Here is a 14,742-nt window from a genome sequence, read left to right on the forward strand (position 1 = left end):
CTGAGTAATTTTAAAAATTAAATCATTTAACTATTAATTTGCTTTGGTTTCTACTTTGACATGGGTTGGCGGCCATCTTCGGCTGTCAAATTCGCGATTACCTACAGCAGTTGAAAAATACATAAGAGCAATACGTTCCCAGCTAGAACAGTGCGGCTTATGTAATGCCTTATATGTGCCGTGTCACTAAGACAAGTATCACCTATGAATTTGAAAACCTTCTATTACATTATACAAACCAAATGGGTAAGCATAGTGGTAAGTTCATGTACGTGTGAGCTTTGAGAGAGAAGCCAGGCACATTCCTCGACCAATCTCGAACGCACAAACAGCAAGCTAATTGCCGCTTGGCTGTCGGAGTAAATATAATATTAACATCCTTAACGGGAATTACTGAAGTGAGCAACCAATCCAATGATTAGCATTAAATCCATAAAAATTAATTACATATATATTAGAAGATTAGCTGTAAAATTGGGAATCAGCTGTCAAGGCTGTTTTGAAAAGTGTTTCTTAATAGAAATGGGTTTGGTGGAATATTTTAATGTGTTTGGTTTGTTTAATTACTATTAACTATATGAAGAAAAGATAAATAATTGCGCAATTACTGTTAGTGAAAGACAGTTGGACGAAATCTGTAAACGACGTCTACTTATGTTGAAAGAAATTATGGCAACAAGCGCATGTGAAATTCGATATTATTCGATAAATAAGGCCATTTTACAGGCGTCTATAGATACTACAATCTTTTTTCTGTAATATGGATGCATAATTAGTAATATCTAACAAAAATTTTATTAGAATTATGTCTATAAACCTGTTTTCTTTGGGTTTGTGCGTGACTACCATTCGGCATTCACAGAGAGAACGTAGGTTCGAATCTCGGTGAAACACCAAATTAAGAAAAACATTTTTCTAATAGCGGTCGCCTCTCGGCAGGCAATGGCAAACCTCCCAGTGTATTTCTGCCATGAAAAAACTCCTCATAAAAATATCTGCCGTTCGGAGTCGGCTTAAAACTGTAGGTCCCTCCAACATCAAGACGCACACCACAAATAGGAGGAGGAGCACCGCCAAACACCCAAAAAGGGTGTACGCGCCAATTATATATATATATATATAATTATTATTAGCGATATGAAGAAAGGACGAGGAGAAGGAATAGCTTATTTAATTGCAACATTGGCTGCTAATAATGAATAGTTGGAGGAAAACCGTAAACGACGTTTACTGAGGTTTCAATAAATTATGGCAGCAATGCGCATGCGAAAATCGATATTACATTTTATAATAAGTAAAAGGAGGACAAAACGTTTATGGACACACGATTTTTTCTGTAAAATGAATCCCTAATTAATAATATTTTATAAAAAATTATTAGAATTATGTTTACAGACCTGTTTTCTTTGCCGGCATCCATTTCATTTAGTTTTTCTTTTGATGTTTCTCATTACATTCATAGTAATAATTATCGATAACACAGAAAACACAGAGTTGTAATTCAAAAAGTATCGTTATTATCTAGGATTATTTTATAATCTCAGATTTTGGAAGAGAAATTTTGTATGAGAAATCGCGCTTTTTAATTACGGATTTTGAGTTAAGTGCCAAAAAGGTGATCATCTACTTATATGTCAAGGTATTATAAGTTTCTTTATAATCTAAGATAATTTTATAGTCTCTATAGTCTTTTTTTCACAAGAGATCAGCTCTGGCCGCAGTGCGCAATGGCCATCTAATAATAATAGTCTCGGATATCGGGAGAGAAATGTTGTTGCTTAATTACTGATTGGGAGTTAAGCTCGCACAAGTGGATATTCTAGTTACACTCGTATGTGAATCTATTATTAATAATTAAGATCACTATGTTCAAATGAAACCTTCTCCTACCTTCCCTTATAAAATTGAAAAAATAATACACTATATAGTATGACTCCTCAAAGTGTTAACTTTAATTACGACGTACGCTTTTTCTGCGTATTTTAATTTTAACTAAAAAAATGGTTTTGCGGTCGAAACACCGTCGACTAGTCCACTCACATGCATAAAGGGTATCAACTCGAAATGAGAGGTAAAAGTTGACGTTCTAAAAGTTGTCTCCAAAGTCTTATAAAATCTCCTGTCCACGTCATAAAATATTAAAGGTCAAAGGTCCTGAAAACCAGTTTTTTTGCAAATATCTGCTTCCTACGGCTTTTTTGACATTTCAATCCAGTATGAAAAATGTAAAGCATCAAATTCTAATTATATTAATTTCGTATTAAACATTTTTTGAAACGATTAACTGTTTCAGCATGAATGAAATTGTTACAGAGACGATCAAAGCTGCAAGCAAAAAAATGGAACAGAATAAGACTTCCACCACGTTTTGGAACAATGGATCGTTGCAGGGATAGAAAAGGTTGACATCTTGAATCTGATAGAAAGATAATATGTATAACATTAGATTAAATTGTTTTACAGCGTCAGCTATATTTTGCTCCTTCACCTTTTATTTCTGTCCGGAAAACATATTTTATTAAATCCGTCTGCCATTGGAAGCGAATTTAAAATGATTTCGCTTGGTTTGACACAGTTTTTGTTTTTTGGGCGAATGGGGTTTATTAAAACCGATTTTATAGGTATAATTTGAGAGAAAGGGCAATGTTCTTAAGGAGAATATCGTCCGTGCCATTCGTGAAACAGAACGAGACCCTGTAAATAAATTTTGGCTGACAGCTTGCCTACGCAATTGCAAGACCAGCCGAGGAAGAGAAAAATTAGACAAATTGTGTTTCATAAATATTTAAAATTCTTTTTCTTCGAAATAAATTCATAACACACAAAATGAAATACAGCTTTGCCAATTTTTTTTAAATATACATATTTATTTATTCTCGGGCAATCTGGTAAGCCCGCATCGTTGCAATAGCGTAGACCGGACTGCTGTAAGAACAATAATCGCGATGCCTAAAAGTATGCTAAACTATACACCATTTACTGTGAGTTTGCCTTCGATTTCCAATTCGATGATATATTTTCTTTGGGAGTCTCTAATTTTTCAATATACATTATACTAATAATATAAAAAAAATCTTCAATATCTCAATATAATAAAAATATTTGCGATTAATTAATATTAGCCCCATGTTAAAGTTGTGCTTTTCTTATTTTCATAACAATTTTCCGCTAAAATATGGCAGCACCACTGTTACTCGCACTCGCTACAAACGCCTCAGTGAAAGAAAAGTGAGTGCAGAGGAAATAGTCAAAAATACTTGCAACGAGATAAACGGAACTTGTGAAGGTTGATGCCTTTGTGGCAGAGTTTTTTCATTCAGCATAAGTAAAAATGTAAAACGCGAGATTCGTGGGAGTAAAATCGCAATAGACAAAGCCGAAGCAATTTGCAGTTATTCAACGGAGCAGCGACCATGACATCTATTTTGGATATGAAACCCGGTCCGCCTGACTACTGGGCGGACATTTGCAACTTCTTTCTGCCGTTGAAGTACTTCATCACGAACGAACGCTTCGATGCGTTGATGCAGCATGTGGACTTGAATTACTTGCTGAATGCAATGTTCTGGATATTTCTATTCTTCGCTGGAGGCTTTATTGGATTCTATAAAATATTCGAGGTAGGCTAAAAAAAGAATGGGCAAATGTACAAAAGTGCATACACACTTACCCATGTTCACCTGTATTAAAATACAAATGTAGGCTTGCATGGGCGTGCATAATGCACTGCAGTTTGTTGTTGTGGTTGTTTCCTTTTACAACTAGCGTTACTATAAATAGCACGCGAGTTTGTGGTTTTTTTGTGTTCCATGTTTTTGTTGCATTGTTTTCTCTAGCGGCAGCCGAGTGGCGGCAACAGCGACGCTGCTGTAATCAGCTGATGGTTGCTTTGTGTTTTTTGTTTACAATCTTTTAGGCAGCATCGCAGTCGTCAGAAACAGCTGTTGTTTATTTGTCCCAAAAGGTTGCCAGCTGCTATTTTTTAAATGGGAAAAAGGCGTGAAGTCGTAAAAAGATAAAAATTAATAATATTAATTATTCACAACATATGAAAAGAAAAGGACAACAACAACTCGCAAGGCAGTTCTACGTAACCGGAACGGTCCGTATTTACATCCGGTCAAGGACTGTCACTACTGAAGCATTCCCCGTATGTGTATGGGGAATGTTTACGCTGCTACAATAATAATGATAATAACAACAACAACAAAACAAAAATATTAAATCTTACGACAGTCACAACAACAAAATTTATTTTAAAAATTTTAAACTGTACGAAAACTGTTAAGAATGTTTATGCTGCGACAACAACAATAATAACAACAACAAAAAAATATTAAATCTTACGACAGTCAGAACAAAAAGGTTTATTTTAAAAATTATAAATTGCTTAAGAAAACTATTTAGAATGTTTATGCTCCTACAACAACAACAACACCAACAAAAACACAACAAAAATATTAAATCTTACCACAGTCAGAATAAAAAAGTTTATTTTAAAAATTTTAAACTGCTTAAGAAAACCGGTAATTTTTAAAAATTTCTAATTATTTGCTTCGGAAATTAAATACCGGTTTTTTGTATTAATATCCTTATAAAAGAATATTTTTATAAAAAGAAAAACTTTGTCACGAGTGAGAAGAAAAAAAACATGCCTTCCATCAGAGAGTTTTTTTTTGTTTTTCAAAAGCAATATAAATTTTTTTAAGTGACCGCCAGTTCAAAAAACATATTGTAGTTTTGAGAAAAACGCATTTAAAGTTTTGCTATCGAGCTCCGTAGCGCCCTTTGTTAATTGTTGAATAACTCGAAAAGTATTTCTCGGATTCACTTCAAAATTTCACACAATATTTTCAGGATATTATACTTTACGAAAATGTAAAAAAAAAAATGTATGAAAATTCTGACTACCCGTAACCTCTTATAACAAATATTTATCGGTAAATTATCGTATTTTATATAAAAATCCCATTTAAAATGTTTTTAAATTAAAATTGAAATTTTTTAATTAATTTTTTGATAACAAAAACGCAAAGAATTTTGGAAAGAAAAAATTAATAATATTTTGTTCTCACAAATTTGAATATTAAATTTTGATTTTATTTCGTTCGACTGTTGCGCGATTTGCAAATTTAGAAAAAAATAGGTGAATAATAAATGTATGAATAAATAAATGAAAGATCTACCGCAATTGCATATAATTTAATATTAGTTTATTACTACAGAATCCATGTCTAATTGAAATTTAGCCTTTGTGCCTTTCTGAGTATTAATAATCGTTTTTCTTATATTTCTCCTCAGGTTTTCCTAAAAACGTCTAACATAAAATTCTACAAACGCAAACAATTCGCCCGCTCCGTTTGGAATATTTCTTTCTATGCTGCTTGTACGCTTTTTCTATATTTCTATAATGAGTTTATGTTGCTGCCACAACTTTCTAAAAATCAAGGACGCTATTCATTGTTTTATTCATCGGAGAATATGATTTTTTACAAATCGCAGCAATGCGAAAAATTCCAATTCTATTCGCTATTTATTATCACATTTTATCTGCACAACGCCATATTGGACTTTAAAGAATCCGATTATCTAGAGGCTTGCTCTAAGACGCTCTACTTACTAGCACTGGTGGCCATTGATGTGTACAAGTATGTTGACAGTTCTAAATTGAAGGCAATAGTGCAAACTTATGGACTGTAGCTAACTACGACTACCTTAAAAACAGCATTCAAATCAAAAGCCTTTCTAAGATTGCACTTTGCACTAATCTCTTCATTCAATCATGATAAAGTTGAAAATTTATTTTCTTTTCAGATATGAGAACTACTTTGTTGGTCTGAATCTCAGCTTAGGCGTCTATAATATATTAACCGAGACTCTCTTTCTACTAGCTTTAATCAATTCGAATGGCAGCCGTTTGTTATTTCAAGTGTTCTTGGGTCTACGTATTGCCTCATGGTATGTATGTTACAGCAACGAGGGCAATATTTAAAGTGTTGTTTGTTTTTTAATATTTTAAGATGTGCGCCTTTTCTAACCACAGTGTTATAGAATTAATATATATATAACATTCCCATGGCAGCCGGTTCTACGTTACCGGAATGACTCGGGTTTTTATTCCCGACCAAGGGCTGCCGCCCCAGTACACTAGCCCTGTCTAGTGCACCGTATTTTACCCTAAACCTTCCGTCACAGGAGCAACTCATTGCAGCCAGTTTGCTCCAAATACTTCTCTTCCGGGCTGGCGTCGAACCCAACCCCGGACCTGAAGTATTTTACTGCTGCATTTGCCACAAACGGCTCCACCCGAACTCCACCTCGGTTAGGTGTAACCAGTGCAACGGGTGGTGCCATCTTAAGACCTGTTCAGGCCTTAAGACTCACAGGGAGTGGTCCCCAAGGTATGTGGCCACGTGTTGCTCCCGCCCACAGGCGGCCACCGCCTCTACGGCTACACTGCCCTCAGTGCCGGCACATCACACTGCCGCCACTAACAACACCTCAACGGCCAGGAGCCCCCAAGAGCAACACGACTCCCTCTCCAACCCACAACCCTCCTGCTCCTACCCCAGTGCGGGGACAAACCAGCAGCTCTTGGTCCCCCGCACAGTCTGCTCCGTGTGCCAGACCGTAGTACCTCGGAACCTGACAACTGTCCAATGCAGTTCTTGCAGTGGCTGGTGTCACTTTCGGAGGTGCTCCGGCCTGCACACCACCCGTGAGTGGACACGCGACAGTGGACACCCGTGAGTGGACACGCCCCCTGCTGCAGAGCTCTGCACCCGCAACCGCCCTCCGTGGCGCGGCCACCCGACAACATCAGGCCACTCCCCATTCTGCGGAACGCACAGCAGGACCAACGCAGACAACATCACGCATCCCTCACCCTCCGAATTACGACGACCCTCCCGCGAAGCTTCAAGCTTTTGCAACTGAACTGCAACGGACTAACGAGTAAGATTGACGAGATAGTCGACTTCATGAGTCGGTTCGGAATTAAGATAGCTGCGGTCCAAGAGACAAAACTGCACGCTAGCTCCCCCCTGATTACCAGGGACGGCTATAACGTGCACCGAAAGGACCGCGAGCGAGACAACGGTGGTGGCCTAGCGTTCATAGTACACCATTCAGTGCAGTATCGTCTTATTGATGAAGGCATCGACCGCAGGGACAGCACCTTAGAACGTCAAGGTATAGCTGTCCGGTCAGGCGATGCCGAGCTCGAAATTTACAACATTTACATACCCCCTGTCACCTGCTGCCCGGCAGGATATCTCCCCGATATTGGTGCGCTCATCAGGGGAGAAAACCGATTGGTAGTAGGTGACTTTAACGCGCATCACGATCTTTGGCATTCAAGCCTGCCAAATGATCGTAGGGGACAGCTATTGGCAGAGCAGATAGACGATTCGACGTTCAGCACTGTAAACGACGACGCCCCCACTAGGGTAGTGGGCAATTGTAGCAGCTCGCCTGACATAACAATTGCTAGCACTGGACTGATAAATAGCATAACCTGGCGACCTATGCTATCGCTTGCATCAGACCACTTGCCCATTAACATCTCGATCGAGAGACCCGCCGATTTTGTTTCCGCGGATCACCGGTCATATATCAACTTTAACAAAGCTGATTGGACCAGATTCGCGGAATTTACTGAGAACATCTTCGCAGCCCTACCCACTCCCACCGATGTGCGCGCAGGCGAACGCGCATTCCGCAAGGCGATTACAGCCGCCGCGGCTCGCTTCATACCTGCTGGACGGATCCGGGAATTACGTCCCAATTTCCCAGCCGAAGCAGCCGTTATGGCAAACGAGCGTGACCGTCTACGCCAGGCCGATCCCGGGGATCCTCGTATAAAGGATCTCAATTTGGAGATCCGGCAACTGGTCACCCAACATAAGCGGACCAAATGGGTAGAGCATCTGAAGTCCTGTAACTTCACCTCTGGTGTGAGCAAGCTTTGGTCCACCGTAAGGTCCCTGTCGAACCCGACGAAGCACAACGACAAGGTGGATATCACCTTCAACGGTCGTACTTCGTCGGACCCGAAGAGATGTGTGAGCTACTTTAGCCGGCAATTTATATTGCATCCTCCGGTCGACAGATCCAAACGTTGTGCCACCAGACGGCTGCACAAACTGCCCTACAACAGTGCACCGCTTACTTTCACCAGCGACGAGGTTCAGGGGGCCATCAAACACATGAAACCATCAAAAGCCATTGGCCCCGACGGACTAAACATGCTGATGCTGAAAAAGCTGGGTCCATTGGGAGTAGAATATCTCACAAAGGTCTTCAACCTGTCTATGGCCACTCTTATCATTCCTGATAAGTGGAAATTAGGGAGAGTGGTCCCACTGCTGAAGCCTGGGAAACCCGCCAACCAAGGGGAGTCTTATCGTCCGATAACTCTCCTTTCCCCAGTAGTGAAGACACTTGAGGCCCTTCTACTCCCACTCCTCACTCAACACCTGACTCCAGCCCCACACCAGCATGGTTTCCGTAGAGTGCGAGAGGACTGTCCTAGTAGCGTTGGACCTACAAAAGGCTTTCGACACAGTCAGCCACGCCACGCTACTAGATGACATTTTACAGTCGACACTCCCGCCAGGGCTGAAGAGGTGGACCGCGAACTACCTGAGTGGTCGTCATTCATCGGTAGTATTTCGAGACCAAACCTCAAAACAGAGAAAAATAAAGCAAGGAGTACCGCAGGGTGGTGTCCTTTCACCCTTGCTTTTTAATTTCTATATTTCGAAACTCCCCCAGCCACCAGAGGGAGTCTCACTGGTCTCATATGCCGACGACTGCACGATAATGGCGTCGGGCAATGACATTGATGGCCTATGCTCAAAAGTAAACGACTACCTCGCCCGCCTTTCTCGCTTCTTCACTGCGAGAAACTTAAAACTTTCTCCCACTAAATCCACGGCGACCCTTTTTACCACCTGGACAAAGGAGGTCAAGCTGGCACTTCAGGTACACGTCGACGATACCCCAATTCCGACGATAAACAACCCCAGAATTTTGGGAGTCACCTTTGACAGCTTGCTCTCCTTCTCGGCGCACACAACCGCTATTGCAACGAGAGTACAGAATCGCAACAAGGTCCTCAAGTCGCTTGCCGGCAGCACTTGGGGCAAAGACAAAGAAATGTTGCTGTCGACTTTCAAAGCAATAGGCCGACCGGTTCTGAACTATGCCGCGCCTGTCTGGTCGCCTGGAACCAGTGATACGCAGTGGACGAAGCTTCAGACCTGCCAGAATACTGCCATCAGGACCGCGACAGGATGTCTCCTGATGTCCCCTATCCACCATTTACATGACGAGGCGCACATGCTCCCGGTTAAGGAGCATAATAAAATGCTCGGCAAGCAGTTTCTGCTTGGGTGTCACCGTAGGCCTCACCCATGCAGACACCTGCTCGAGCCTGAGCCACCTCCCAGGCACATCAGGAGACACTTCCTCAACTACGTGGACGAGATCCAGGACAAAACGGACAGACCTCTCCAGGATCAGACAGTATACAGACAGGCTATTAACGACATTCATCGGGAGACACTTACCACCTTCCTAAACTCCCGACCCCCGAATGCCGTTATCGGAGTCCAACCACCACCTATCGCAGACGAAGAGCTCCAGCTTCCTCGAGAGTCCCGCGTAATCTTGGCACAATTACGTTCTGGATATTGTAGCAGGTTAAACTCCTACCTATCCAGAATCGACCCCGACATACTAAACATATGTCCTGCATGTGAAGGTACCCCGCACGACACTAACCACCTCTTCACATGCCCCATCAAACCCACTCATCTAACACCTCTCTCCCTCTGGACCCAACCCGTCGAAACTGCCAGTTTCCTGGGCCTACCGTTAGATGAGCTAGACGAAGGCGACCGGTAATTTACACTACACTGACAGGGCGAAGATACTGCTACAACAACAACAACAACAACAGAATTAATATATAATACTAAAACTATTACTAGAACGAGTACTAGCTATCAGGGCCTACAACTCCATAGTTAGATAGAAGAGTCTGTGTTATTATTAGCAAATCATAGTAGTTAAGTTACAATCTTTCAAAAAATTATTTAAAGCAGTTATATTGCCAGTAGAGCATAAGGTTTGCTGGATCCGAAGTGTTTTTTCCTGAAACTTTTTAAGGTGCGACAATCGTTTAAAATATGTTCAGCTGATGTGTTATTATCACAAAATGGACATTGTTGTTGGGTACTCCTGTGAGGAGGTGTTGGTGCGTGAGTTTGGTATGTCCAATTCTGAGTCGGGCGAACTGGCTTGATAAATATCGAGATATTGCTTGGGTATAGAGATGGTTCGCGCCTGCCGTTGAATACCATTTTGCGAGTCAATATGTTTTTTTATATGCCTACTAACTTTAACCCGCGGCCCGCTCGCGTAGGAGTAATTTTGAGGGATTTAGGATATGTATATAAAAGAATTACAAACAATAATTTCATAGAAAATATTTTTTTATTAATAACTATAATATTACAATACCCGGCGTTTTTGAACTTTGCATTTGGGTCATAGTGGAACAGCTTATAGAGTGGATGGTACCATAGTTCCAAATGCAGTAGACTGTTTGGTGGTTAGTGCTGGACAAGAGGTCTAGGATGTGTTGGATTGATGATGCCCTCCACAAAACTGACAAGTCCGGGAAGGAGAGCCGAGGAGAAGATGTTCATGTATTAGTTTAGTATGACCGAGTCTTAGACGTATGAAAGCTGTGATCTGGTGTTTGGAAAGGGAAGTTGGGAATAGGGATTTTTTACAATCAGGATTTATAAGGGTGTATGGATGATTCAATTGAGACCTTTCAACCTTTTTCAAGGGCAGAAAAAATTGAGCTATTCGGAGTCAGCCAACCATTGGATATTAGGCTTCCGTCATTCTTTACCACAGCAAAAATAGTACTATGGTCAGTACGTGAACCATCTGTGAATATTTCTTTTTTTATTTCAAACAAATAAGTGTAAATTAAGTGAAGTTGTTATATTATTTCCATTTAGCTATTTATGAAAGTTCTGTTAGTGAGGTGCTGGGACGGGAATATGTCAAATTCGCAAAACTGCAGGCATGTATATTCTATCAGACGAATGTTTAGTGATCCAGGGTTAACAAAGCGCACAAAGATGGACACATCAAATGAATCCAAGTCCTTCTCCGCATGATCTTTCCAACGCAAAGGAGGCCTTCCTCTTCTTCTGCTACCACCAGTTGTTACCATATTGAATTCTTTCAGAGCTGGCGCATTTGTATCCATTCGGACGACATGACCCAGCCAACGAATCACCTGGATCTTTAGTTAGTCTAACTTCAATAGAGGCTGGGCGTCAATTAAAACCGTTTGTGCATTCAAAGAGTTAAAGTGTTTCTATGTTATGTAGATATAAATAATTTTGTTGCCACAATGGATCCATTCTTGATATAGGGTACAACGCTGAAGAACGTCATAGGTATACAAAAACAAAAACAAAAAAAAGTGCGTGTAGTGTGTAGTACACATAAAAGAAGTGAAACTTTCAAGGCAGACAAAGATAGAGGGAGAGACCCGAGAGAAAATGAGAGAGAGAGAAAGAGAGAGAGAGAGAGACCCGAGAGAAAATGAGAGAGAGAGAGAGAGAGAGAAAGAATATATATCTAAATAAATCCACAACATTTGCAGAGAATACAAATAGACAAAATTTACAAAAAAAGGAGAAGGGTCGACCGAGGTAAACGCCGGACACAAACCGTGGCAACAACGCGCACTACCCTAAGCGTTTATCATCCGCACAGCAACGGCACAAATTATCGCAAGGCAATACCAATAAATTCGACGCCCGAATGGATAGCGCCAAAAAGTAGGGGCCCAAAAACACCCCAAATAGTAGGCACCAAGGAAATATAACGCCAAAAAGTAGGCACCAAAAATATATTTCCTACAAGTTTGCACCAACAAACAAGCGCCAAAAAGTAGGTAGTGTTATTTCTCACTAAAAATTAGCAACCACGAGCAAAAACTCAGGAAAAATAGTCTAAAGTGTATCTAAGATAAATGTAAGGTATAGCTCTCTCTCTCCTTTTCCTCTACGTTATATCTATTTTCTCTCTCGCGGAACGAAAATGCCCAAAACGTTGCATGACCTTGAAATTTTACTCTCCGTTTTCGCTCGTCCATTGACGCCTAAGAAGTTGCACTTCAAAAAAATTGTCCAACAAAATTCAGCTTAAACCCGTTAAAATTCGAAGATGCCAAAGCAGTTAAGTTCATATTACCGGAACGAACGTGATTTATTTGCGGTTTCACCACAGCAGCATTGCCCAGAGATATGTGTGCTTATGTTCTACGCCTGTGCTATGAAGGAAATCGAACCTTTTATAAGTGTGCATTTGGTCAAATAACCCTTTTCAAAATTAGGTAATGTAGTTGCGTTTGCAGAACAACATCAAGACCCATGCCACAGGTAGGGGGAGGAACTCTGCCAAACACCTAACATAAGTGTACGCTCCAATTATTTCTTTTTATTTAGTTTCGTTTCATATTGCATTTCATTATTAATATTGTAATTATTATTTCTGGCCTTCATTTGCAGGTCGCACGTATTCATCAGCCTGCTACCATTCAAATACTTAGTTCCTACGTTATTTGCCAAAAATTTTAAAATAATGCTAAATGTAACCATTTGGCTGTGGTACGGCCTCTCTATATGGAATTCACCGGTGCTGCAGTATTTTTATCATCAAATTTATCATTCATCGCCTGTGGATTGTTCGGGTGAAGGATCAGCGGCAAAGTAAGTCTCGGCTTTCTACATGTCTACATGTAAAACAACAACAAAAGAAAATGCTGTTAAATTTAAAATTGTTAAATTATTAAATTTAAAATTTAATATAATATTAAAATAATTCTGAAACATTTTGCAGATGTATTTTGCTGAAAGACTCGAGCGAGCATCGTCATTTTAAAACACTCAAAAAAGCCTATATGGAAGTAAAACTGGCTCAAGAAAAACTGAAAATTAGCACACTGGCTAATTCATCGGGTTCAGAGAGCTCCTGTACCTCAGCCAAGGCCTTTCAAGCTATAAAATGTAAGTGATGTAATGTCGGGGAAAAAAACAATCAAATTGACTTTTCTGCATTTCAGGCATAATGACGTTAAAGCGAAAATTGAAACGTATACGCGAAGGACGTGGTTCGGAGATGGAGATGGAGAATGACACCGAAGATATGACTAATGAATAGATGCGAAACTACATACTTTTTGAGTTGATGTGTTGCTTGTCGTGCAATCTTGAAACTATATTACATTATATGTTTGACATATCGATTTTGCTTAACGCAAGCAGACATTTATATTCTGCTTTTTTCATCCTCTCAATACCTTACGCTCTCTATTTTTTGCACTTACCTTCACACTAGTCCACTAATTTCTTCATTTTGTACCCTTCTAATATTTATTTGAAAACTTTGGAAAGCACTCAATTGCTACTTTTACGATTTTTAAATAACATTTGAAAAGACATTTTTTGCGATTTGTGATGTGAGGCAATCGCGCTTGCTAGTTTTACCGCTCTTTATGTTTACTTACTGACATTTTACAATTTTTGTAGTTATTATAAAATGTTAAACCTTTAATGAAGACACACACAAACATATATATATTTATATATATACATAAACGATTAAAAAAATGTTTGGCTGTTGCATATTGAACTCGTTTTATAATTTGCTTGGGTGGGTGCTACTGTTGAGTAAGGACCTGCATTTTTGTATTCTGATGGTAAAGCCTTATGTTTATCTGACATTAATTGAAATAAAATTGATAAAAAAAGATCAAGTTTTTAATTAATAATTACAAAAAAACTTTTATCACTGAAAATAATTAAGCGCTTGAAAATATGCGAAAGCGACACGACCTAAAAATCGTCACGCAATTAAAATATGTAAACCTATCAACCAGTAAAGCCTGATAAATGTATAAATGTATAAATTTTATTTTTTGCTTGGTCAAGAAGAGTTTTAGAGCACGGAATTTTCAAAGTGCGTAAAATTTGCAAGTTAGAAGGCGGCATTTTTGAATGCGTAAAATTTGGTTGTTAGAACGCGCGCTGTACAGATGGAGCGTTAAAACACGGGATGTATTGCTGAACATAAAACATAATCGTCATTATTTTTATTTAGTATTTTACAATTTGGATATTCACACGTGTTAGAAAATTGTCATGATTATTTAATATGGAAACCCATACTGGAAAATCTGCTTGTGCCTTATCTACCGCTTGGCTTGTCACATGAATTGTCAATGAATTTTTGAAACATTAGTTTACAATTTTTCACTTTCAAAAATGGTCCTCGACCAAAACGCGTTTTTTAAACTAATTTGAGGTCGCTGAAACTAAAAATGAATTTTATTTTTTTTTTCAAAGAACGGTTTCCGAGATATTCCCAAAAAACCTGTTTTTTGGGCAATAGTGCAGTTATTACCTGCAATCTCGAAAACAGTGCGCGCCATTTCTTTGAAGTGCATAAATTTCGAAAGGCACATACATAACCTACATGCCAATACATAATTCGTGTCAATGGAAGTCGTAGTTTTCGCAAAACAGCTGTTGAAAGTTGAAAAAAAGGCATTTTTGACGTTTTTTACTAAATTATCAAAGTTTATTAACTTTTTTCTGGAACAAAAAATTTTTTTATATCAACATAAGATAAGTTTTCTGAAAGAAT

At 39.4% G+C, this 14,742-nt stretch overlaps 1 protein-coding gene across 1 annotated transcript; it reads left to right on the top strand.

Annotated features, from left to right (window-relative positions):
* The first annotated feature begins 3,220 nt into the window (after positions 1–3,220).
* On the top strand, positions 3,221–13,724 carry LOC128857342 (uncharacterized). The gene is made up of 6 exons (XM_054093055.1): positions 3,221–3,620; positions 5,302–5,648; positions 5,815–5,958; positions 12,606–12,806; positions 12,937–13,103; positions 13,160–13,724. The coding sequence occupies exons 1-6, from the start codon at positions 3,414–3,416 to the stop codon at positions 13,255–13,257; spliced, it is 1,164 nt and encodes a 387-aa protein (XP_053949030.1). The 5' UTR covers positions 3,221–3,413; the 3' UTR covers positions 13,258–13,724.
* The last annotated feature ends 1,018 nt before the right edge of the window (positions 13,725–14,742 follow it).

This window comes from Anastrepha ludens, chromosome 3, assembly GCF_028408465.1.
Source record: "Anastrepha ludens isolate Willacy chromosome 3, idAnaLude1.1, whole genome shotgun sequence".
In the NCBI taxonomy this organism is placed as follows: domain Eukaryota; kingdom Metazoa; phylum Arthropoda; class Insecta; order Diptera; family Tephritidae; genus Anastrepha; species Anastrepha ludens.